Source organism: Panthera tigris, chromosome E1 (genome assembly GCF_018350195.1).
Source record: "Panthera tigris isolate Pti1 chromosome E1, P.tigris_Pti1_mat1.1, whole genome shotgun sequence".
In the NCBI taxonomy this organism is placed as follows: Eukaryota; Metazoa; Chordata; class Mammalia; order Carnivora; family Felidae; genus Panthera; species Panthera tigris.
This window is the reverse complement of record NC_056673.1, coordinates 53,555,662-53,581,143: the sequence shown is the minus strand read 5'-3', so window position 1 is coordinate 53,581,143 and position 25,482 is coordinate 53,555,662. Positions and strand designations below refer to the sequence as shown.

Genomic DNA, 25,482 nt, shown 5'->3' with positions numbered 1-25,482 from the left:
TCCTTTTAAGTTTGTGACACCTCCTGAGGTTCCTTGGGCTGGGGGAATTTTTCAGGGCACCTGCTGTGGTTGAGTCTGGTTCTCCAAGATTCTTGTCCCCCATGCGAGATGTCCCCTCCTGAACACAAAAGCCACTGCCCAGCCTCTGCTCCTTCCTTCCCTGAGAAAGTGCACAGCCCGTCTCAAACTTTGCCTGAAATCCCCCCTCCTTTTGCTCCTCCCCCTTCCTCCCTCTGTGTTCCCCTTCTCCCCGCCCCCGCTCCCTGCCCAGCTCAGCCTGGGAACCTCTGGGAGGCAAGCTGGGCCTGGAGGTGGATTCCTGCCCTCGCCTCTCACCTGGCAGGCAGGCGTGTCCTCTCGTGCTGGGTTGGCCTGGCCCCTCTTCATTTTCTCTTTGTGGGCACTTGTGGTTCCCCGCCTCTTGTTCTGCAGAGAAGCCGGCTGGCTCCTGCCCATCTTTGGAACAAGGCCTGCGGGCGGCCGGAAGGCACCCCCTCTGCCCTTCACCTGCCCCCGTCCCCTCTTGTGCCGTCTCTTCACCTGAGCCAACTTCCCTGGGAAACAAAAGCAGGAAGAGAACTGGCAGGGACAAAGGGAGGCGGAGCAGCCGGGACAGGAGAGGGCTGGAGGACACACTGTTCTAACCTAAGGCTCCCAGGCAGGGGTGGGGAGGGGGAAGCAGGAAGTTTGGAGGAGGCGTGGGGGTCCCTCTGAAGCCGAGCTGAGCTGCGCCCGGCGAGTGTGGGCGAGGAAGGGTCCACAAGGACAGGACATGCCTCCAGGCATCCTTTTCCCTCCAGGCCAGGCAGTGGCTGGAGGTGCTGGAAGCTTCTAGTACAAGAGGTTAAGGACAGCTCTCCTTCTCTCAGCCTTGAGTTCTGTCCTGTGCAGAATGAGAACTCGGGGTCCTGAGAGCCCCACCCCACCTTTCACAGCCCCCCTTGGGCTGTGTCCCACACCCCCTGACCCCTCAGCCGCCTTTGCCCTGTGCTGTGGGCAGGATGCACGTTGCGGGGGAAGAAGGAAGGAAGGGAGGGAGGGAGGGAGGGAGGGAGGAAGGAAAGGAAGGAAGGAAGGAAGGAAGGAAGGAAGGAAGGAAGGAGGGAAGGAGGGAAGTGAGGCCCTCTGAGGTCAAGGGCTGGGCCATGGGCTGCGCCCCTGGCCTGCTGTCCAGATCCCTCGGGTCTGGAGGATCTTCAGTCCGGAGCTGGACTCCAGGCTTCTTCTCTGTGGGCATCCGCAGGAGACACTCGGCCAAGCGGTCACCCACCCACTCACTAACCAACTTGCTCCCCCTGCCCCACAAGTGCGTAGGAAGCACCAACCGTGTCCCCAGCTCTGGGGAGACAAGGCTCCGGGTCTCGTGAGGAACAGACATGGAGGGGACAGCACACAAGGTCAGGGCTCCGGGGACAGTGAGAGCCCAGGGGACTGGCCTGAACAGCAGGGCACCCTCAGAGAGGACAGGCTCGGGACCCTCGATAGGTAGGATTGGCTCACTATTCTTACTTCAGAAGTAAAGTCTCTCCTGCTTCGACTCCTGGGGCCGGTGCCCGGGTGGCTGGCGTGACAGGCTGCCATCCTGATGTACCTGCCACCCCAGGACAGCCAGGAACAGAGCCCACTTCTTCCTCCTCCAGCGGTCCCAGCCTCTGCTGTGGCCTGGCCTGGGTGCAAATGCTCCGGGGCGGGGGGGATTTCAGGCAGGAAGTAGGGAGGACATTGCCATGATAGGCAAGGAGACGAGACGTCAGGAAGCCCTTCAGCCCCCAAAACCCAACCCTCATTTGCCAAAGGCCTGCTACATCGTCACACTCGCCTCTGCTGTCCTCCCAGGACACATCCCTTCAAGCCTTACATTCCAAAAGGGCCTTACAGATGAGGAAACTGAGGCACCAGAGGGCTATGTGAATTGACCCATGTCCCCCATGTAATGAGCTCTGGGGCTGGAACAAGGAGCCCAGTTCTCCTGACTCTGCTCCAGGGATCTTTCTGGCATTACCCAAATGCCTCTCCTGCCCTAGAAATCAGAACGTGGGGGTGTGGGTGACCCGGAGAACGTAGTTGCGTTGGGCAGGCCCGGCCTGCCTCCTTGGGCACTTGCAGGGTTTCTCGAGACTCCGCCCGGCTTGGTTTCGCTGCCCAGCCCCGCCTGCTAGAGCACAGGGAGGAGGGGCTGGGTGCCACGCCTCCTCCTGCTCACCCTATGCTGTTTGCAGGTGCCCCGGGGCCACCTGGAGTGCCCATCATCGTGCGGTACAGCTCCGCCATCGCCATCCACTGGTCCAGCGGAGACCCCGGCAAAGGGCCCATCACCCGCTACGTCATAGAGGCCAGGCCATCAGGTACACCCTGCCTCCCTCCGGAGCAGATCCCAGGCCTCGCTTTCTCCTCCTCCCAGAACCCCTCCCCCTGGCGCACGTGCGTCCTCCTGAGAAGACGCTTGGGCTGCTCCAGGTGAAGCTAGAGGTGGCCTGGGGCGAGTGGGAAACGGAGACTTGCGCGCTTAAGTCGGGGACACCCAGGGGCCCCCTGGAGAACAGCACTTAGGGCCAGGTAAGGACCGACTCAAGAAGCCAGAGGAGCAAAGCATCTGGTCCCCTCCCCCGCCTCAGTGAAATGCCAAGTCTTACATGAGACCCTGCTGACCAGTGGCGTGTACGGAGGCCGGCTGTCCCCCGGGGGCCCTGGCTGCCTCCTTAAGGTCTGTCTCTGCCATCCTGACTATCTCAGCAACTCCTGTAACCGCACCGACCCCTCCTGTCAAGCCTGAAACCAAATCACAAGAACTTCCAGAGCCATCAGGAGACCAGCGACGGAGAAGTCGCTCCAGGGGTCCGTTCTCAGCACTCTTGTTTTACAGTCACCGAGACACCTGCTTTTCCCGGCTCCCGTTACCCACCGGAGCCCTCGGCCGCCGCCAGCTCTGTCCGTTGCTAGGTTTCCGCTAATCGCAGGTGCCAGTGCCAGCGAAGAGCTGGAGGCTTGTTCGGGGTCCGCGGATTAGCCGGTTGAAGTTCAGAAAGGAAAACACGACTGTGCGGCTCCAGCATGAATAGCAAGTAATCATTGTCACGGGAGGCAGTCAGGCATATCGGGGCTAATACTTCTAATGGGAGCATCGCAACATCCCAGTGACAAACTTAATCCCGCGGGTAGCTGAGCGCTAATCATCTCAATGGCAAATAGTTAATGCCAGCACCTCCTCGTTGCCCTAATCTTGTGCTAATAATTGCAGTGGCACAGAGCTATCACATCTAAGCAACTCAGATCCAACGTGTAGCTGGAAGATGTGTGCGAGGTTGGCTGTCTCCCCACCCCAGATGGTCCCTCCCCTGCCCTCCAGTGCCGGCTGCTGAGTTGGCCAGGAATAAGCCGTGTGCTTCTCCCGACCAGGCCCGTGCCTATGTTTTCCATCCAAGTTAGCCAGCCGGCATGCCAGGCTATGGAATGTTGGCTCCAGACTTCCGCCCTGCTCATTTTCCAACGTTCCCTGGGTGGTCCAGCGTGGGACCCGCTGTTTCAGGGTTGGGGGTTGTGACTTGGTGCACACAGGTGGGATCAAGGCGGGAGCCCTGAAGGGTCGGGACTGGGAGCCAAACCCAGGAGCTCTGACAGAGGTCGAAGGCTGCGAGGAAAGAGTGCGGGTGGAGGGCAAGGGGAAAGCCCTGCCTCCCCCTGTGGCTGCCGGAGAGCATCCCCCACCTCTGCACCCCTACCTCCCCACACGTCCTCCTGATCTCCAGGGTGGAATTGCGCCACATTGCTGGACAGAATCAGCCGACCGTGCCTGCTTTCTGCAAACCCAGAACAGCCAGGCACCGCAAAGCAGGGAGGGACGCACTCAAGGTGTCTGGCCCGTAGGACCCGCCGTGCGCATCAGCCGACTCCCAGGGCTGGAGGCCCCGTTGCCCGGCCCCACCGTTTGTTTCTGTGCAGAGTGGAACAAGGTGGGTCACACAGCAGGTGGGAGGCCCCCAGCCTCTGCGGGGCAGTGGGGTCCCAGACGAGCCCAACCAGCCAGCACTGAATCAGCTGCGGGTCTCTAACGGTAGCATCCGGGATACCCGGAGGGTGTTCAGTGCCCAGAGGAGTCTGACAGCCCTAGGCCGAAACACCGGCTCTGCCACTTAGGGCAGCCTGACCTTGGGAAGATGGGTTCCGCTCTCTCCCAGCCTCGGTTGCTTCATCTGTAACCTGGGGACGATGGTTCTTCCTTCTCCCCGCCATTGCCATGGGTCTGAAAAGTAAAGCCCTTAGAACCACGATGCTTGACGGATGAGGAATAAATGTCGCTGCCGTATTGGTATCACCATCGTCATAATCGTCACTGTGACTGGTATTGAAGGTGAACGAGAGAATTCAAGGTCATGGGAGGAGAGGGGACTTGCACCCTGATACTCGGATCTCAAGGCATGCAGTACTGAAATTGGGGCCCCTGACGCTATGGAAAGGTCGGGGAAGAAGGTTTGTGCTCAGTTATCCAGCCAGCTCTTAGAGGATGCGGGTGCTGGGCACTGGGCTGCAGAGACAAATCAGGTGTGGTCCTTGCCCTGGAGGGACTGCTTAGCCTTAGCAGGAGAGAGCCACCATGTGTGTGTGAGGCAGACGCCCAGAACAAATAAGGAAGATGGAAAATGAGGCCACGCTCAGGACCCCAAGCCTTTGTGAGGACAGCAGAACGCAGACGGGGCCTCACGGCTGCCTCTGAGTTGGAGGGATCTGGATGGGTAGGACCGGAAGGCAGCTTCGGAAAGTGCCAGCACATCCTTGGTCCACAGTTCAGCGGCGACGATGGGGGTGACGGTACCTCCACTAGAGTTCCTGACGTGGGTGGATCTGTAACACGTTTGGTGAAGGAAAGATACTCCGTCAGCCCCTGCAAGGGCCAAGCTGGAAGTAGGGGGTAGCCTATGGACCCGACAGGCGGCTCTTCCCAGAGGAGCTCAGAACCGGCGAGGAGGAACGGCGCCTCACTGAGGGGTCAGGCCGCAGCTGGGAGGCTCTTGCGAGCAGGAGGCAGGTGGGAGCTCGTCCAGGGCTGCCAGGCCACAGAATGGAGGACCTGGGAGCTCAACCCGCCACAGACCCCTGGACCCTGTGAAAAGGGTGGTCGGACAGTCTGGTCACCAAGTCAGCCCTGTCCCGGCACAGGCAGGACTCGCCGACTCTCCGGGTGCCGTTCCAGCCACGTCGGCCCTGCGTGGAGCCTCTGGCCGGGGCCCCTTCCCAGCCTGCCCGTCAGTGTGCCTACACTTCTCCTGGGCAGGCAGCACGCTCACTGCTCCTTTTGAATGCGGTGGAAATGAATTAGGTCCCAAGGGGGCAAGACCCAGAGAGCCACGGACAAAGGGGCCGGTCCGAAAAGAAAGTCAGGAGCTCAAAGGGTGGGGTGGTTGGAAACAACATGGGTAGAGAACAGGTGGAGAGCCCCTCGAAGCTTCTCTGGGCTCTCTCTCAGATCTCTTCTCCTCGGCAAGGAGGCAGCCTAGGATGGGTCCCATCCGTCGCTGCAACTTGACCAAAGCCTCACGGGCAAGCCCCACCCCTCCTCCAGCTCTTTTAAGAAGTCTCTTCTTTTTGTCTGACGCCACTACTATGTATATTTTGAATAGGAAGTTGGGGGGGGGGGCCGGTGGGAGTCAGAAAAATAGAGGCCCGGTTAAGGAAAGGAGGGTACACCCACGTGATAAAAGCTTAGGCAGCCACTTAAAATCACCTTGACCAATACTTTTTAGTGACACGGAAAACGGGTAAGTTGAATTATTCTGCACAAGGGCTAAGATGCTGAGTCTCTTCCTGTGGCTGGGGCTATTGGGTTGCTTGTGACAATATTTTCTGCGTACCACACATCTTTTTAATGTTTTATGGGTATTTTAATAAAGGGAACAAAGGGTCAGAGACTCCAAAAAGGCATCTTTGTCAAAACATCTGCTGGGATTGTGTTGAGGGGACAGACCAGACAGGTTCTGCTCTCAGGGGAACAGGTGGGATGGGAGGGGCTCTCCCTCATAGGGCGCCTCCCTCCCGATGTTCTTGCAGATGAGGGGCTATGGGACATCCTCATCAAAGACATCCCCAAGGAGGTGACCTCCTACACGTTCAGCATGGACATCCTGAAGCCGGGCGTGAGCTATGACTTCCGGGTCATCGCCGTCAACGACTACGGCTTCGGCACCCCCAGCAGCCCCTCCCAGTCTGTGCCAGGTACTGCCTGTGGGGCAGGGTGAGGGCACCCCATGGAATAGCCTTGTGGCAGAGACTGGTGCTGGGCAAAGAAGACAGAGGCAGGCAGCATAACACCAGCAGCATTGGGGCGGGAGCTAAAAGGCATTGTCTTCTCAATTCTCCAAGGCAGGGAGCCTGGGCCAGGGCCTGAGTTAGTTTTGAGATCCACAGGAAGCTGGGGCGGTGCGTCTTTGGGGTTCCTTTACAAAGATTCCAGAAGCCCTGGGCAGGAGGCTCAGTGGGGCTTGTGGACAAATCAGTGGACCCAAGATGAGAGCTTCCGTGAGCTCATCACCCAGGAGATTCACCCAGGCCATAAACTGTGTGTTTCCATGGAAGCCGCCCCCAAAAACAGAGTCAGCAGCCTGGGGAGCAGTGCCCAGAGCTGGGGGGATAAGACTCCTATCCCTCCCCCTTTTCCTCTCATCTTCCCATCCAACATGTCTCAGAGGACTCACATGCCAAAACCCATGACCCCAAATCCAGTCACTAACCAAGTTTTAATATCAGGGCCCCTTCTGTCAAGGCAGAAATATAGCTCAGAATTTTCATCCACTGGGTGAGTCTCAGAAACCCGGCTGCCTCCCTCCTCCCACATACATTCTTCCTTGTCGGGTTGATAGAACCAGATCATGGGAAATAGTAGAGTGAGCCCCTCATCAGGCAGCCCCCGGATCAGAAGTGGCTGGGTACAAAAAGCATGGTAGTGAGAGGGGCCCCCGGGTGGCTCAGTCGGTTAAGCATCCCACTTCAGCTCAGGGCATGATCTCGTGGCTCGTGAGTTCGAGCCCCGCATCGGGCTCTGTGCTGACAGCTCAGAGCCTGGAGCCTGCTCCGGATTCTGTGTCTCCCTCTCTCTCTCTGCCCCTCCCCCACTCATGCGCACATGCTCGCTCTCTCTCTCTCTCTCTCTCTCAAAAATAAATAAACATAAAAAAAAAGAAAAAGGCATGATACTGGGGGCTTTGAAAGAAGCAGAGCCCTGGCTGGAGGAAGCATTCTAAAGGTCCACCTTCCTGGTTCTCTCCCACTTTCTGCCACCAGAGAAAGATTGAGCCCTGCCCCCAGGGAGAAGCTCTCACAGGCCTACCACAGGCCAGACAGCTACTTTTCCAATACAAAGCTGGGTCTGCCTGCCAAGGTAGCCCTTAGGCCGTGGGTGGCGAGAGCCGGGGCGGGGGGAAAGGAAAAGAAAAAAGGAAAACTAGCAAGTGTATGGCCATTTCTCCCTCCTGTGTCCTCAGCAGACAACACTAATCAATCCCAGCACTCTCTCCCAGTGAGTCCAGAAGCAACTACATGGCTGCTTCCCCTCCTGTGTCCTCAGCAGACATCACTAATCAATACCAACACGAGCACTCTCTCCCAGTGAGTCCAGAAGCACCTCAGAACTAAAAGCATCCTTTGACCAACAACAGAACAGAGCGGGCACCTGAGCTAAAACTGTCCCCGTCAACCGTGTCTTAGGGTCTCCCCCATGGAGACGGCATGCACCCGGCCTACTGAAAGCCAGGTGGTGGGGTCCCGGCTGGAGCGGGAGGTTTGGAGGCAGGAGGGGGCTGAGCACCCTGGACTTAACCCCCCCACCCGTGTCCCAGCTCAGAAAGCCAACCCGTTCTACGAGGAGTGGTGGTTCCTGGTGGTCATTGCCCTCGTCGGCCTCATCTTCATCCTGCTGCTGGTATTCGTGCTCATCATCCGGGGCCAGAGCAAGAAGTATGCCAAGAAGACCGACTCGGGTGAGCTGGCACCAAGCCCTGCCGGCTGGACGGGACTCCCGTGGGCCTGCCTCCCCTTGTGGCAAGGTTGAGGGGGCTGGGCGTTCTCTCTCTCCTAGGGATGCACCTGCTCTGATGGGCGGGGCGGCCCCGGGGCCCCTGCATGCAGTCTCCGTGGTATGGTTTAGTCCCCTCGAACAAGAGAGCCAGGCGGGAGAGGGGAGGTCACCGATCTAAAGGGACGGCCCGAGTGACTGGATGCTGTCTCCCCCGCCCCCACTGCCCACCCAGGGAACAATGCCAAGTCTGGTGCCCTGGGCCATGGGGAGATGATGAGCTTGGATGAAAGCAGTTTCCCCGCCCTGGAACTCAACAACCGGAGGCTCTCCGTCAAGAACTCCTTCTGCCGGAAGAACGGCCTGTACACCAGGTAAAGGGATCTCTGCGTTGGGAGTCGGGGGGTGGCCGGAGGATGGAGGTTTGGGGGCCCGCAGTGCCCGGGGTGTGGAGGACTCTTGGGGAGGGCACAGGGCACGCAGGGCCCACTGGGCCTCCCTGTCCCGGAAATGGCATTCACGCTCAGGGGCCGGGAATGGTCAGCCGGGCCCGGGAGGCACATCCGGGATCTGGGGGCCAGAGCCTAGTATGAGAGCGCAGTGGGGGAAACGCCACAAGGAGGTGGCGACAAAGGGTTTCTGCCAATGCCAGCGCAATGCAAAGGGCTTATACAACTTCGCACGCCAGCCCCCTGCTGTTTGGAGCCAGCTGCTCCTGGCGGCGGGTCCGGAAGCCATGAGAGCTACTTTGCCCCAACAGTGAGGGGGACGCAGCACAGGTAGGTCTAGGCAGGCACACCTGAGCGGGAGGTACCGGGAGGCCCCTCGGTGTTGCTCACGCCTTGCCCATCTCCTCCCAATTCTGGGAAGAAAGGGCACTCAGAGTGTGGACACCCTCTCCCCTGGTCCTTGCTCCTGCATCTTCTAGAACAATTTTCTCCTACTTACCCCACAAGTCCACGCTCCCAGCATCGCCCTCAAAGGGCGGCGTCTGAGAACAGCCAACCAGGAAAGGTCCAGGCTGGCGGTGCGCCCGGTTCCTGTTTCCTCCTGAATTCTCTCCAACCCTGGGTCCCCCTCCCCCGACCCCACTCCCCGTGGCAGGCTGGGCTGTGCACCTCCAAGGGCAAGGGCAGCTGCCGGGGCCCACCGGACCCTCATCTGATGTGATCTGGCAGTTTTATGCCCCCGGGAGCTCAGGAGAGATTGGGGGGCTGTGGCCCAGGAGCGCCTGTCTCTGGCCTCGGCCCTCTTAACATTCCCAGCTCGTCGGAGGTGCACGCCGGCCAGGCGCGCAGCTCACAAAGCTTCCCTCTGTCTGGTCCTGGAGGAAAGAGGCCATGTGTGTGTTCCTCGGGAGGACAGAGGGAGGGGCACACAGGCCGGCGGGCCCGGCTCTCATCCCCCGCCAGATCTAGCTTTCCAAAGAAAGAGCCATTTGAGGCCGAGGTGGGGGCCCGGCCTGTCCACCGCAGCCCCGCCAGGCTGGCTCCGGGGCTCTGCCACATGGAACAAGGGGGCGTTTCACAGACGGCCTGGCCTCGCCTGCTTCTCACGCCCCCAGAGTACACACACCGCGGCCCCTGCGTGCCCCCTACACGGCTGTGTGTACACAGAAGTCCTGTTTGCATCAAACCAGCCTCGGGCTCTGGGAGTCTGACCCAGCCCTGGTGACACTGTCGGCCCCCCGAACCTGCCTCCACTTACCCTACTTGCGGCCAAGATCGTGTTAGCCCGGCACCCCGTTTCCTCCCCCCTCCCGACATCACATGTTTGCCCATCTCGTCTACACGAGACTGCAGCCAGTGCTGTTACTGTTTTATTTGTAAGTAGTTAAGGAGGCAGCTCCGTTATTTGGAATGAAATCAGTGCAGATTTAGCACGAGAGGTTGGAGGTGGCAGGGAGGTTGCTTGTGACTTGTTCCCAGGCCGCGGGATTGTTCTCAGAAGAGCATTTCTGCAGCAAGGGCACTGCCGGCCCCTGGGGGGAGCAGCTGGCGTTCAGAGCCACAGTTCCAGAACACCTGGGCAGATCTCGGGGCATGAGACCACCCCCGCTCCAAGGCCCTGAGGAAGCACAAACAGGGCAGAGTCACGAACGACTCCAGCCACCTGCTCGGCGCCCGGCCCACCGCCCTCACCCCCAGCTCAGGGGGCTCAGGAAAGCACGGCCCTTGCCTCCAGCCTCTGGGCGCCCATGGCGGGCGGGCTGCTCGGTGCCTCGTGCTGCGTGTTCGAACAGGTGAGGTAGAGCCAGGCCTCTAACTCAGCGGGCAGCGCACTTTCTCGAAGGCTGATTGTCAAAGGTGGAGCAGGACTTGGTGCCCGGAGTTCATTTCTGGTCTCCGAGCAGATCAGGAGGGAAAAGGCCGTGGTTTCCCTTTTTCTCCTGACCCTTGGCGTTAACCCTCTGAAGCTCCCTTGGTGAGTTCAAGAGTGACGCGGGGAGCTGGTCTGCGCAGGCATGCCGGCCTCACCTGGGATTCCGACTCGGGGGTCTCAGGGGGCTCTGCCGAGTGATCCCAGTGCCCGAGGCCTTGAAACCACAAGTGGAGGATCGAGTGGGGTGCTGCCCCTCCCCGTTTCCCTGAAGCTGGTTCAGGAGGTTGGTCCCAACTGAGCCTTTCCCACCCCTGGAGGGGCCCCCAGCCCAAGGCTCCGCTGTCCGAGGAGCAGACACAGAGAGCAACAGCGCGGGACAGACCCGTCGAGGGCCCCTGCCCTTCCCGGCCCCGCAGTGGCCTCTCCAGCCACAGCGGCAGCTCTGGGAAAGGCTGGCTCTCAGCGTCCCTTCCGCTCCCTCTTAGATCTCCTCCCCGGCCCAGCCCGGGCAGCCTCCACTACTCCGACGAGGACGTGACCAAGTACAACGACCTCATCCCGGCAGAGAGCAGCAGCCTGACCGAGAAGCCCTCAGAAATCTCCGACTCTCAGGTGAGGGGCAGGGGGGCCAGGCGCCCCGGAGAGGGGAGTGGAGCGGCCCCTTCTGAGAGTGCGGCCCGTCACATGGGCCTCCTTTCCTCCTTTCCTTTCTGGAGCCACAAAGACGGAGGGGTCGTATGTGAACCAGCCGTCCCCTCCCAAGCTCTGCTCAGAGTTTGCTCCAGGGCTGACGGGGCCCTATAACCTTGACTAGATGTGAGACCCCACCCCCACCCCCCGCCCCGCCAAGAACACAGTCCTCTAGGGTTTCCAGCATCTCCCCACATGCTCTGGCCTGCAAAGGATCTCGTGGAAGCAAGGGGAAGGAGCCCTGCATTGCCAGAGCCTGGAGAATGGCTGAATGTAGCTAGTTAGGGTCAGAATGAGCTCTAGAAACTGAGGGCCAGAAGCTCTGGAGCCCCGAGGCTGGGAAGCAGTACACATTAGTGAGGCCTTAGGCTTTGGAGATTCAGACCTGAGTTTCCATCCTGACTCTGCTGCCCGCCAGCCCGGGCATCCTGGGTTTGGTAGGTAACCTCTTTGGGCCTCAGTTTCTCCATCTGTTCTACAGGCAGGGATGCTAACGGGCACTGTCATGGGGCTGTGGGACTGCTGAGGTTAAGGCACAGAGAAGCGTAGCACAGCGCACACGGCAACTGTTCGATAAATGTCAGCTTTTTTTTTTTAATTTTTTTTTTCAACGTTTATTTATTTTTGAGACAGAGAGAGACAGAGCATGAATGGGGGAGGGTCAGAGAGAGGGAGACACAGAATCCAAAACAGGCTCTAGGCTCCGAGCTGTAAGCACAGAGCCCGATGCGGGGCTTGAACTCACGGACCGCGAGATCATGACCCGAGCCGAAGTCGGCCGCCCAACCGACTGAGCCACCCAGGCGCCCCGATAAATGTCAGCTTTTATGTGAAGGAAGGACATGGTGCCTCTGGGAGAGACACAGAGCTTGAGAGAGGCTGCCATTAGGTGGACCACATGGGGACACTGTCCCAGACTATGGGGACAGGGGGGTTGAGTGCATTCCAATGAAGTTATGTCATGGCCTCCCACCCAGCCCTCTTGGCCTCGGCCAAGCCTGGTGGTTGCCCAGGGAGGGGCCGAGAAAGGCCACTGCGTCCCACACCCTAGACCTTTATGCCCAGTCCTGGGAGAGGCCAAGGAAGAAGAGATGCCAGCAGGGAACAAGGCTGTCGGCCGGGTAGGTGGTGCCAGCATGCCTGGGTTCCGGTTGTGGGCCCAGTAGACCAAGGGCCTCTGGCTCACTGCTGTTTTGTTCAGCTCCAGGGTTACTGATGGGCTTGGCAGAGCAAACAAGGCTGGAGCTAACACCCCAGCTCTGAGCTGGCAGGGACAGAGACCCCAACTTAGCCTGGCTGACACAGGAACTCACACAATTCAGGTTATGGCGTCTTGTTACAAGTATTTAACTCTCTGCGGCCATATGCATCCTGGGACTTGTGAGGCCATGCTTCACTCAAGCATGATTCTTCTTTCTTTCTCTCCAAAATGGCAATGGGCATTTAGGCTCTAGGCACTCAAGGTAAAATTCAAAAAAATACAGCCCGTGAGGCTGTAACAGAAGGCCCCTTAAGCCACACTCCTGTCTCTGGAGAGCAAAGGCAGTGGCCAGCAGGGGGGACTCTCCTTCCTGCTTTGATCAGCCTCTTTCGTCCTTCTATAGAGGGCATCATTCATGCACACTCGTTGGCTGGGCACTGACCTTTCAGGGAGGGAGCCCTCTGAGTGCAAAAGACATTGCCCAGATGTCTTCAGATGGCCCAGGGCCATCTCCTCAAGAGTCGGGAGGAGCCTCCCCCAGGATGCGGAGCTGGTCCCTAAGACCAGCCACCCACCCCCACCTCGAAGGAGTTGCTGAGAGAAGAAACCTCATCTGAAGACCATCCTACTTCCGTCACGCCCACTCAAGGCGGGCAGAGTCCCTAGACTCCCCCACTTTGCCACTGGTGTCTTTTGTTCGACACAAGCCCACCGCTTGAATGCACTTTCCATAGCCATCTGGAACCAGTCACCTTCAGGGAGCACGTGCCCCGGAGAGGGGAGGCCTCCCGGTTCCAGAAGCCAGTTGTCACAGCAGAACACCCACGTTCCCTTTCAGGGGCAGCAGTGGACCACAGCCTGGGCCTAGAGCTCCGCCTGTGGACTTTAGGATGGTTTGGGGTTTGATCTGGAGCTCAGCAGGGTTGAGTTGAGTTTACTTATTCTGAAAGCAAAGTTCCATGCAGTCAGGGACTTGTGACCGTCCCGAGGTCTATTACCTCCCCGGTGCCCTTCTTGGCACATGGGGCATGGGCACTCTGCACACTGGTGTCAGGCATGAAAGGGTCATTGGAGAAGCTGGCCAAGCTAGTCCAGACCTAGTAGGCTAGCAAGAGAGAGATGCAAAGGTTCACAGTTGTAAAGCTGTTCCTTTTAGACCAAGGCCAGAAGCACACATTCAGAGCGATCCTTCAGAGTGACACAGATGGCCATGGCCACACCACATGGGGCTGCACCCATCATCCCATGTGCCTCACCACTTTGTAATCACAGCGAGCCTCCGAGCGGCCTTTGTGTCATCTTTTTTGTCCAGATGGGGAAACTGAGGCTCACAGAGCTCCGCTGAGTTGGCTCAGGCCCCACAGCCAGAAGGTGCAAACCCAGGATCCCAGCGCCCGAGTCACAGAGGCAGACCTTGCACATGGGCCTTCTGACACAGAGCCCAGCTTGGCCCCCCGGCCCTACCCTGTCCCAAAGCTGGTGATGTCACCCTTGTGGCAGACCCTCCTGGAAGGGCCTTCAGAACCAGCTGATGAGACGCTCTTGAGAACAAATAACTGTGGATTTTCCTTAAACACAAACAACAACTCAAGCCCGTCTTCAAAGGATAAAGATACACGCTCAGAGGAAAGTGCTAGAGGCATTAAGGTGGTCCCCAGGACAGGTGCCCTCGCCGCTTTGAACAGCAGATTGCTCAGGTGGTCATCCAGCCCCATCAGAGGGTGGCTTGGAATCAGAGACACTCATCTGAAAAGCAGCAGCACGTAGTTGTGGCTGATGCACGGCCCCGGGCTGGAATCCGGCTCCTTCCCCTACTGACTCCGGGATGGAGAGGGGTCCTGCGCGGCCCAGACCCACACAGCACGGTGGCCCCCTTTCCGAAGGGCTGTTCTCAGGAGTACGTGACATGGGATGGAGTTGGGCCCCTGCAGAGCCAGGCTGGTCACGGGGGCCTTGGCAATGGCAGTCGGGATCATCTGGGTCTGTTTGCTCTGGAATGGTTCTTGAAAACCAGGCACTTGGCTTTAGGGTCCACTGCAGGTAGTACAGGATCCAGGAGGCTGTCCCCAGAGCATTGGTATCTTCAGAGGTGCAAGGATCAGGAGGCCCCCGGGACTATTCAGCCATCAGTCGCTCACGTCCCCCAGGCCCAGGGCGCCAGGACCGTTAAGTGTGCCGTTGTCAAAATGTTGAATTGTTTCCATACCTGTTGGGAAAGAGCCACCACCCTGAGCCCCTACGTGTCACCGAGAGAACCCCAAGCAGACTGCTCTGTGACTCTGCCCCTACAGGCTCAGCAAACAGAGGACAGGGCCCTGCTTCAGCCAGGAGCCTTGCCTGGTTGCCTCCGGGGTCACATCAAAACTTTGTGTCTTAACAGCTAAGGAGGCCTGATGTCTGCCCCCGCCCAGGGCAGAGAGGGCGACTCGGGGCGGGGGGCGGGGGGGGGGGGGGTGCGGCAGGGGGCACACGCTGACTTCTCCTCAACACTCAGTTCTTGAGCCTGTACTCCAGGGACAGAGAGGTGATGGAGACAAGACCCTGCCTCCAAGGAGCTGCTCGTGGGCCAGAGGGGACAGACGTGGACACAGAGCGGCTGGTCTCCCTCTGATGCCCTTGCTGAAAACATAAATAAGCAGATCCGATTACTACCCGCTTGCCTCTGCGACTTGCAATTTGGGGCTTCAGGCGGGTGCTCCCCAGTCTGCCCGCATGGGATGGCTTCTGGAGGGGCATCCTTGAGGGTCAGCAGGCACATGGGCCCCCCCAGCCCCGTTTCAACTGCTCTGGAGAATGAGGGCCTGACTTTTTGAAGTATACCCTTCCCCCTGCATCCTCTGAGAGTGACTTTTCCATATGCTGCCTGGTTTCTATTCCAAGTCAGACCACCCAAAAGTGACAACCCAACATTGGCAGAAATCTGCCCGGCCCTCTCCCTGTGATAGGGTAATAAACAAAAGTCCGCATTGCTTATAAACAAACGCGCATGACAAGATGTTAAGAAGTGGTTTAACGGGGCTGTGGGAAGACTGGGGCTGGGAGGGCTGTCCCCAGAGGGGTGTTGGTGAAGGGGCTTCCAGGCTGGGGGTGGGGGGTGGGGGTGCAGGAAACAAAGGCTGGGGTTTGAAAACCCATAGCTTGTTTGATATAACTTCTGAAAACAAAGCATGGCTGCATTCCAACGTCATTTTCAAACTAAGAGCCCAAGTATGGGAGAAAAATTATATAGCACACAAGTAAATCTCAATGGAAAAGGAGTTCTCGGCCCAGGGCACGCCTCTTCTAATAAATACTCAGTCTCTGTGACTTCCTGGGCAGCCCCAGGAAACTCATTGCAGTGAAATTAAGCCTATGTGGAAAAGTAAGAAGACAGACAGGACAAATTAGGTTTTCTGTAACACTTTTGAGCACCCAGTCATTAATGGTGAATGTTTACGGAGCCCTTCCCGGCGGCCAAGAATGACTCTAGGGATTGTTCCAGAATGGCACACTTAACCTTCACAGCCCCCTGCAAAGCCTGGCGGGGTTATCTATTGCATGAGTCAGGGAGCCACCAATGACGAAGCCAGGCCCACCTGAGACCCGCTACGCACCTATTGTGCGCCATGCTGGGGGTGGGCCCTGTGTGGCCATCTTGCTGGTTTGTCCTCCTTGGGACCCGTTCATTCCTTCCTTGCTGCATTTATTCAACAGCGAATTCTTCTGCACCCACGAAGCAGTACCAGGCACCGTTTCCATGTGGCAGCTATAGTGATGAGCAGGACCAACTCTCAGGGACGTTGCCTTAACCGCGTTATGATCCATTAGGGAAGACCACGTGCGTCGAATACTCACGTGTTTTCACGTATTAAAATTTTACGGCGCCATGCCATAATTTTCAGGAGGAAAATGGGAAACAAAAGGCTTCCTGTCTCCTGGGGTGCTGCCCTCTGAGGTATCTTGGGGGGAAGGTCCCATCCTCCTGGAGGTTCCCAGAGGGCTGCCTGGAGGAGGTGGCATTTCAGCTGGGCCTCGGGCCTCAGAGTGCGAACGGGACTGGGTCATGCAGAGAAGGGAGGAGCCGGGCAGGTTTGCAGGTGTGCGTTTGGCCGAGTGGTTCTGACAACCCCTCCCTCGGAGTGTCTCCGGTCTTTTATCAGTGTTCGCCTCTTGGGTTGGGCCGTGAGTCTAAGAGATTCACTGGGGCCCATCTCTGGCTTCTCCTTAGCCTGACCCATACGGGCCCAGGAAGCCCAGGCTTGTGCCAAACTAGAAACACACTACAGGCAGGGCAGAGGGAGCCCGGAGGAAAGAGGCAACGCTACATGTGGGGCCCCTGCTTTGTGCCAAGTCCTGCACTGTGCACGTTCTCATTTCAAATCCAGTCGCCCCACCGGGCAAGTTGCAGGATTCCCAGTTAACAGCTGGGGACACTGAGGCTCAGAGGGATCAAGTAGCTTGCCCTTAATCACAGAGCTTAGAAGTGGGGGCAATCCCCACTGCCTCAGGCCCCGCTGAGCTGGCATTTTTAAAAAGACATTCCTGGGAGGGGTGCCTGGGTGGCTCAGTCTGTTGAGAATCTGACTCTTGATTTGGGCTCAGGTCATGATCTCACGGTTCGTGGGCTCAAGCCCCACATCGGGCTCTGTGCTGATGGGGCAGAGCCTGCTTGGGATTCTCTCTCTCTCTCTCTCTCTCTCTCTCTCTGCCTTCCACCACTTGCATTCTTTCTCTCTCTCAAAAATAAATAAACATAAAAGAAAGGAAAGAAAGAAAGAAAGACAAAAAAGACAGAAAAAAAGAAAGAACAAGGACATTCCTGGGAGGTTTCTAGCTGTTTTAGTACAAGGAGCCCAGATGCCTGACAAAATTGCGCCTCGTGGGGGCTTCTAGAGAGGGAGACACTCAGCACATCCCCCCACCTCTGATGCGCAGGAGAGGCCCCCTGCTTCCAGGGGAAGGGCGTCCAAGGGACTGATTGTAGAGCTGGCCTCAGCCTAGACGGGTGCAGGGAGCCCCTGGGCCACGGCGGCTCCAGCTTCCAGCCTCCAAAGGAGCCGCACAGGGGACCTCCTGTCACCTGGGGCAGCACAGTCCCACCAGACTTCAGGAGATTCGGCAAGATGAGGGCACCCTGCCTGGCCCCTACGTCCCTGCCGCTGTGCTGGCAACAGCGGAAGACCAAAAAGCTCTCCTCTGCCCCCCTCTCTTTTGTTGCCGGCTCTTCCCCGGGGCGTCCCTCCCGCCGACCCCCTCCCCGCGCCCCTCCGCTCCCCTCCGCAGGCCCGGTAATTGCTGATTGAGTGGCTTTGAGGAGCTGTTAAGAGGCCCGGAGCTGGAGCAGTCGCCTGATTGCCTGGCGGCCTGGTGGGACTGCCCGTGAAAGGTCCCCTTTGTGCTGGGTCGGTTACTGGGAAGCTGCATTCAATTACGCGCGAGAGTTGAAAGCCCGAATGGGCGCCCTGGGTCCCCCCACCCTCGCTCGCTTTCTTCCCTTCTCACCCCACCCCCTGCAGAAAAGAAACAGATGTTCCAGGAGAGGGAAGCGGGAGAGCAGAGCAAATGCAAAGGCCGCCTCCCTGGCTGCGGAGAGCTGGGGGCGGGGCGGGCGCGCCTCCAGCCCCCTGCACCTCCCCCACCCCCACCCCCGCTGCCGCTCTGGGTTCCGTCGCTTTTCCACCCCCGTCCGAATGCGGAATGCCGACCGTAAACATTAGCACGAATGGGCTCTGGGGTCTGGGCCCCCAGGAGGACCAGAGAGGCCCATCCCCCCCTAGTGATGCTTCACTTTGGAGGACGGGAGCTGAACATTCTTCTTCCTTGCCAGCCACCTGAGCATTGAGTCGGCCTCCACTGCCCCTCCTCCTTCTGATCCCTCCTTGGGGGCTTCCAGGCCTTCGCACCCAGACCCACCTCGCTGTCTCCCCAGTAACACCTTTTACAACGTTCCATCGTTTCACCCTGTGAGCTGCAGGCGTCTACCCATTTTACAGACAAGGATACCGAGGCTGAGAGAGGCCAAGTGATGCGTCCCAGACTTCACCTAGCTAGCTAGCGAGGGACAGAGTCGGTGATGGAGACTGGCTTCTGGGGCCGGCCAAAGTTCTAGAACCTCTACCAATGACACTACCAACTCTTCAAGCCAGTTGGTGGGGGCCCTCCCGGAGAGACCTGTCTCACAGAGAGAAGTGTGGGGTGCCCCCTTCCACCACCCAACACTTACAGACCCTCGCTGCTCCTGCACCAGAGCCCCCCCCGCCCCCAGCCCCCTGCCTCGTGGCATCCACCATGGCTTGCTCAGACTTCTCCCACCTCTGGGCGGCCTCCCTGCGGCCTCAGGCATCGGGTGCCCAGCCCTCAGCCTCCTCCCCACTCTTGGCATATGGAGCCCCTGTCTGTACTGCCCTTTTGTTCCCTCCTGGGCTGGCAGCTGGGCAGTAGGCAAAGAAAGGGGCTTGTATTGTGCTGCGCTGCGTCATGGGGACACCAAGGGACTTTCCATTGTCTCTACTGCCAAGAGGACTGAGGTCCTGGGAGCCTGTGCAGGGTGGTGGTAAGGAGAGCATCTCTACGGAGGGATGAGGTGGAGGAGGGGAGGCGGCAGATGACATAAATTTGCAGATGGACTAGGGTGTATGTCATCCCCACGGGGAGGTTAGAGGGGCTCTCATTCCCATCTTGTGACCTCCAGGCAGGAGCGGGGTGGAGCATGTGTGGGCTTTGGAAAATCAGGCAGACCTGAGTCCCCTAGCGCATCATCTCTTGGGGCAAACCCTCATCCTCTCTGCCTTGGTGTTCTTGGCACTTCCAGAGCAATAGCAGTGACGGGGCCGAGGTGTGAGAGTTCAGTACAGTCTCCTGACGGAGCACCTGCTCCCGCGGCTGGCACCGCTATAGTTCTGTACATTCTAGCTCTTTCTCATGAAGGGGCTAGATGCCATACAGGACTTGGGGTTCCGGAGAGCAAGTGCACGTTGCCCCTCCCCATAGCTCAGACCCCTTGGGGCAAGGTCAACAACTCTCCGTTTGCTCTGCCTGTAATGCAGGACACAGCTAGTCATCCCAGACTCGTTGATATTGGGTTCACTGGTCTACTTGGTACAGCTTTACCCAAAGTATGTTGATAAAATTTACCGCCTCCATGTATTAGCTCTGCAGGGACGCGGCGACCTGAGCGAGGCCTTCTGAGCCTCACTAAAATCAGAGCGCATCTCTTCCAGAGAGTTCTAAGCGTGTTCCCATCTGTCCTCTTCTTAGTTCTCAAAACATTGCTGGGAGCCTGGGGTGGGGGAGGGGCACATGATATTTTTAGCTCCACGATTCAGATCCGAACCAGGGAACGCTGTTTTACTTCGCAACCCGGCCTGACTCTTGGCTGATTCCCCCTCAGGCAGCTGGAGCTATGGTGAGGACACCAAAGTTATCGACAGTTTTAAGAAAAACTGAATATGTTGTATTTATCAGGGAAAGCTACAGGGTAATCATCGTGTGAAATTCAGAGCTTTTGTTGATATTTTTCTCATGCTCATTTTATAAATGGATGTTGCTTTTATTCTGGATCACAACGTGGGTGAGCACCAGCGTCCTTTCAGTGCCAGGAGCCTCTCCAAGTCTGGCCCTGGCTTTGTCCCCAGTCACACAGTAAGTCAGAGGTAGACCGAGATTGGAACTCAGTACATCCTACATGAATAGCTGTCCTAAAATGTAGGCTTTGTTCCTATTCAGGTATGGCAAGGCCAGGAGATCAGGAGATGATTGTCCCGGGGAAAAAAATTATTATTCACAGTTCCCAAGAAGAGGGGACCCATCACACCATGCAGGGCTATTCAGGAAAGCACTAGGGTCCCCCAGAGGCAGAGAAAGCAGGAGGGACGCACGGGCAGGAGCCTTTATTATGGAAGCAGGCTTAGGTTAGTATGAATCAATTCAGTGGGCTCTGGGATACAGGGGCTGTCCCTAGTTGCCTGGTACCTGGCCCCTGGGGTGATTAGGAGCAGCGGTTGGTGATGAAAGGGCATTCGCTAGCTCCAAAAATTGACCAGCCCCAGGAGCCATAGCCCCTCCAGAATCAGCAAGGCCCCAGATGTCAAAGCATCAGAAATACAGAAAATGAAAAAGCATGATGAATTCAACCTCCAAAACATGATATGCTGAGCAAAAGAAGCCGGCCACACAACAGGCGTGTTTTATAGGATCCCACCCGTAGGAAATGTCCAAAGTAGGTAGACCCATAGAGATAGAAAGTGGTTACCAGGAGTGGGGGCGGGGGAAGGAAGGGGGAACGACCGCCAGTGGGTACAGGGCAATGAAGATGTTTTGGAGCCACACGGAGTAATGCCCAACACTGTGAGTGTATGAAAAGCCACTGAATCTTACACTTTAAGACGGTTAACTTCATGTGCTATAAAGTTCCCTTCAATGAAAAAGAATTAGAACTCAGGTCTTCGATCCACATCGGGTCCCTTCAAGGCTGTGTGTGTCAACGCCACGATCTGCTCCCAAGGCAAGGAAGGTGGGCACATCCGGGCATTTTGCCCCCTGGGCAGTGAGGGGGAGAGAGGTGGCCACAGTCCAGGCCTTGGGAGATTCAAACCAGGGCGCCTGGCGCCTTGCAGCCCTGGGCACACGGACCCGTCCCCGCGGGGCCCCTGACTCCCCGATTCTCTGTCCTCCCAGGGAAGCGACAGTGAGTACGAGGCCGACCCGACCCACCAGAAGGCCCACTCTTTCGTCAACCACTACATCAGCGACCCCACCTACTACAACTCGTGGCGGAGGCAGCAGAAGGGGATCTCGCGGGCCCAGGCGTACAGCTACACGGAGAGCGACTCGGGCGAGCCGGACCACACCACCATCGCCAACAGCAGCAGCGCCCAGCAGGGCGGCCTCTTCCGGCCCAAGGCCAGTCGGACCCCAACGCCCCAAAACCCCCCAAACCCCCCGAGTCAGCAGAGCACCCTCTACCGCCCCCCCAGCAGCCTCACCCCCGGCCCCCGGGCTCCTATAGCAGGATTTTCATCGTTTGTTTGACATCGGAAGGGGGAAAAGAAAGAAAGAAAAACAAAACAAAACAAAACAGCACCAAACTCCCCATCCGCCCCTCCCCGCACTGCCTGCCAGAAAACAAAAACACCGAGAAACCAAGTCAACTTTTCACCTCCTGAGTTTATTTTTCCAGAGATTCCAGGGCCAGCAAAGACGGTGTTGAGAAGGAGGAGAAGAAAACCACTGGAGGAGGACGTGTGTGTGTGTGTGTGTGTGTGTGTGCGTGTGTGTGTGGCCCACAGTTGGTCAGCTCCAGATTGTAGGGTTCCCTGGGCCTTTACAGACTTCGCAGAGTCGGGCTGCAGGGGCCCAGCCTGGGCTGAGGCGGGGCAGAGGGAGAGAGAGAAAGCTAAGGCCCAGAGAGCTGTAAGGCAGTGTGCTCAGGGGGCGAGAAGCTTCTGGAAGTCCTGACAGCTGCCTCTTCGGACAGTGCGGGGGCCCTGGGCCCACTGCTAGATGATGATGTGCAAGGCTGGGCGCCCCTGAGGGCAAAGCTCACCTTCTCTCCCCCCACCACACACACACCCCTCCCAGCCCTCCCCCTGCATCGCTGACAGGCCTCTGGGGGTTCAATCCGTCCCCCTGGCCTGCTCCTCACGCTCCCCTCCCTTGTTTAACTTCTCCACCAAGCGTTTGGTTTATTTAGAAAAAGGAAAACAACTGAGGGGTGAGAGTCTGCCTAGCTAGTTCCTTGTTTCTTACATACGCTTTTTACTGTGACTCCAAGGAAGAGGGCCCCAGGGGTGGGGAGAGGCCCCCACACCACCACTGAACCCGGCCGTTGCTTGACTTGAATTCACTTTCCTGAGCACAGACCAGGAGAGCTGAACCCGGGGAACAGAGTACAGGGCACTGACCGGGCATCACTGGGATAATTGGGCATAACGCTGGAAGTCAAGAATGTAAGAAGGAAGCTTAACTTCCCTCTTCCTTCCAATTTAGGTACCACCAGCACCCTCCTTAAAGCAAGAGGGAAAGGAAGGCGCTTAGATAAGGAAGTTCAGCATGCACCGGCTGGGGAGCTAGGCAGGGGTGAGGGATGGCCATCTAGGCAGACACACCCCTGTCCCTGGACACACCCCTTCCTCCTGAGACGGGCACATACACACAAGTCCCCCATGCACTTGCAAGGAGAAGGGTCTAAGGATCCTCTCCCAAGAGAAATCCCTTTTGGTCCTAGCCAGTCGGGACACTCACTTCCAGAGGTGTGTCCCTGTCGCTCTCGACCCAGAGTGATCCCCGTCTAAAGCACCCCCAGTCCCAAGCACAGGGGCACAGAAGCCCAGAGGAGTGGGCCAAGCCCCTGGTCTAGAGGCCAGAGCTCCCAGAATGTACCCTGTCTGCCCAGCACCTGGTTTACAAAGAGTCAAAGACCCAACCCCTGGGTATGTGTTCCAGGCCGGCCTCGGCCTAGCCGGGGCTCGGAGCAAGGAGGGGCCCCATCCAAACTTCACACAGCTCCCAAGATGCACAGCCAGGCCGGCCAGGAGGAGCAGGTCAGATGGGACCAAGGACAAGAATAGCTGACAGGAAGCAAAGCTTTTACACACACACAATCTGCTCTAAGGAATGTTCTTTTAAAAAGCCACTTCTAGTGGCCTGAATCTTCCTTTCAGCCCCAGGATGAAGGGATTGAGGGAGGAACCATTCTGTCGAATTCCCCGAGTGCCCCCAGCTGGCCCAGCCGCGTGCTTTTGGGTGGGCAGCAGCCTCTGGGAGAGGAGGTGGTCCGGCAGGAAGACACCGGGTGCGGCGTGGGGCCCCTTAGTGGGGCAGGGCTCGCTGGGAGTGCCCAATGCAGGCCCCATCTTGGGGGTGAGGAAAACAGAGGAGGTCTGAAAGGGGGATTTGGGAAGCAAGCCAAGGAAAGCGAGGCTCTCCACCTGGCCCCGCGGGCCCCCCACTCAGGTGAGGGGGATGGGAGCAGGGCCAGGGGCCTGAGGGAAGGACATACCTCCCAGACCCTCGGGAGCGCTGGCAGGTGTCTCCGCAGACGGGGCCCAGACGCCGGCTTCTCCACCGGGGTGTCTTGGGAGGGAAGCACCCCCACGAGGACACAGGCCTGAGGTCTGCCCTGTACACATCTGGTGTCTCCATGGCAACGCATCCGCAGCCACCCGCCTGTGATCTCCCTGCGCTGCCTCCTTTTCATCTCATCTTTTTTTAACAACCTCATCCCTTTCCTTATCTGCTGTGCGTTTAGCCATTTGCGGAAGTTCCCAGTTTGCAGTAGGGAATTCACGTAGCCCAGCCCAGTGAGGAATCTGGGAGTGGGGTAGGGTGGGGGGGGGGAAGCAGGACGCGTGAAGCCGTGTGTGTGTGTGTGCGCGCGCGCGCGTGCATGTGGGTGCGTGTACTGTGCACGAGGCCAGATTTCCTTTGCCTTTCACAGACTGCCTAGTGCACCGAGATGTGCGCCCTCCCCCTCCCCACGCGCTCACTCACCCCCACGCCGACACACCCACGCACACTTAGCACAGGGCCGTGCACGCCTGGGCTCACGCACATGCACACACAGATCTGCACGGGTGTGTGTTCGCAAACAGGCTTGCGATTCCTTCTGGTGGCTCGTCTGTCCTTTGTGAGGCACAGGCAGCCGGGGTGACTCCCGCTCGAACGTGGGAGTCTGAGAGGGCACTGGCGAGGACGCTGTGTGAGCCGGAAGGCAGGCTGTGCCCAACGTGAAAATCCAGCCCTGAGTTCATATCCACCCACCCAAAATGTTGCCCCACTGCCCCATCCACATCTGGAAGCCCAGGTCTCCACGACAGAGCTCTAGATTTCTAAGAGGACACCTCTGCCCTCATTTACATATCTGCCGGGGCAGTGGAGGCTCCCGACCCCTGACCAGACACCCGGTCGCATTAGGATGTGCCGGGCACTGCCCGTAGGTAACAGGGAACCTCCCCGACCTCTGGGCTCCTGGGCCGATGATGCCAGGGCCCCTCTGTGACCACCTGAAGCAGGTTGACACAAGGACACCTCTGTGTCCTCTGGCTCTGCCTCGTCATGCCCTCGGGAAATCTGGTGTTGCACCCAGCAGCCCACGCTGGGCACACCAGCACTGCCCTTCCCCCTCGTGGCCACGCCCCTGCGTGCACACCAGCTCCTCGCCCAGACTGCCAAGATGAACCAAAAAGCTGCTCGGCTTCCAGAGCGCCTTTCTCCCAGGGCCCCGGGGGGTTTGCAAACCCAGGCCGCCCGTCCTGTCCCCTCACCTGACACTGCCCCAATTCAGAGGAAGCACGGACGCTTCCAGCTGCCCCGCCCAGAGCACGCTGTCTCGAGGCCTTCTGTCTCTGCCCACACCTCCCTGGGCAGAGCGTTCAAAGGTGCCAGAGCCTCCCAGAGCCCACTCTGGGCAGGGGCTTCCTTCCCCTCCCCGTGGTGCACATGGTGTGAGGGGCTGGAGGACAGGAGTGGGGAGGGGGACCCGCCCCCAGCAGCAGCCACCTGATCTGAGTGCCTCTGTATGGTCCTGCCCAGTGGCAACCTTGGCCGCCACCAGGAGCACAGATGCCCTCCTGGGACCACCCCCCTTCTCTTTGTTTCCGTAAGAATAACCAAAAGCATTTAAACGTGTTACCTTTCTTTACACATACAGACTCCAAAAACAAAAACCAACACAAATCTTTATTTTTTTGATTTAAAAGATATAATGAAGAATTGTGGGGAGAATATTCATCGTGGCAGGTGTCTATCTGTAAGAAAAAATATATATCTATATGTCATATAGCTTGTTAGCAGGTTTATTTTTTAAATGAAAGGTAAAAAAAGAAATTGATTTGAAATATATACCACAAGATGTCCCATGGCCTGTCAAACTTGTCGGTATTTTATAAATAAACTTTTTTTTTTTGGAGTTCTGAAGCAACATTCATTCTTCTCCTTCTGGGAAAGTAACTGGGGACCCCTACCTTCATATCATGCTCAAATAATAGTGCGGGATCTTGTTTCTTTTACACCTTCAGGATAATAGCCACTCGGATTATACCGGATTAGAGGCCAAATGATAATGATTGATAATACTGGCAATGACAATAGCTAACATTTGTGTGGCGTTTGCACCCTGCCAGACACTGCTGTTGTCACTTTCCACTGATGAACTCAGGGAATGCTCATGACAACACCTTCAGCAGAGAAGCCGGATCAGGGAGAATTTAAGGGGCTTGCTTGCCCTTGAGAATTGGAAACGCCAGAGTTTGTACGAAAGCAGTCTGGCTCTAGAGACACGTGCCGCCTC

The 25,482-nt window shown here is 57.9% G+C and overlaps 1 protein-coding gene across 3 annotated transcripts in view; it reads left to right on the top strand.

The window, feature by feature from the left end:
- Positions 1–25,101, top strand: part of SDK2 (sidekick cell adhesion molecule 2) — a 263,893-nt gene extending 238,792 nt beyond the window's left edge. For all 3 annotated transcript variants that reach the window (XM_042965582.1, XM_042965580.1, XM_042965583.1), the window contains 6 exons: positions 2,220–2,345; positions 6,043–6,207; positions 7,827–7,967; positions 8,238–8,376; positions 10,810–10,936; positions 20,871–25,101. In XM_042965582.1, coding sequence (XP_042821516.1) covers positions 2,220–2,345; positions 6,043–6,207; positions 7,827–7,967; positions 8,238–8,376; positions 10,810–10,936; positions 20,871–21,224 — 1,052 coding nt within the window. In that variant the 3' untranslated portion in view covers positions 21,225–25,101. The remainder of the gene's footprint in view (positions 1–2,219; positions 2,346–6,042; positions 6,208–7,826; positions 7,968–8,237; positions 8,377–10,809; positions 10,937–20,870) is intronic.
- The last annotated feature ends 381 nt before the right edge of the window (positions 25,102–25,482 follow it).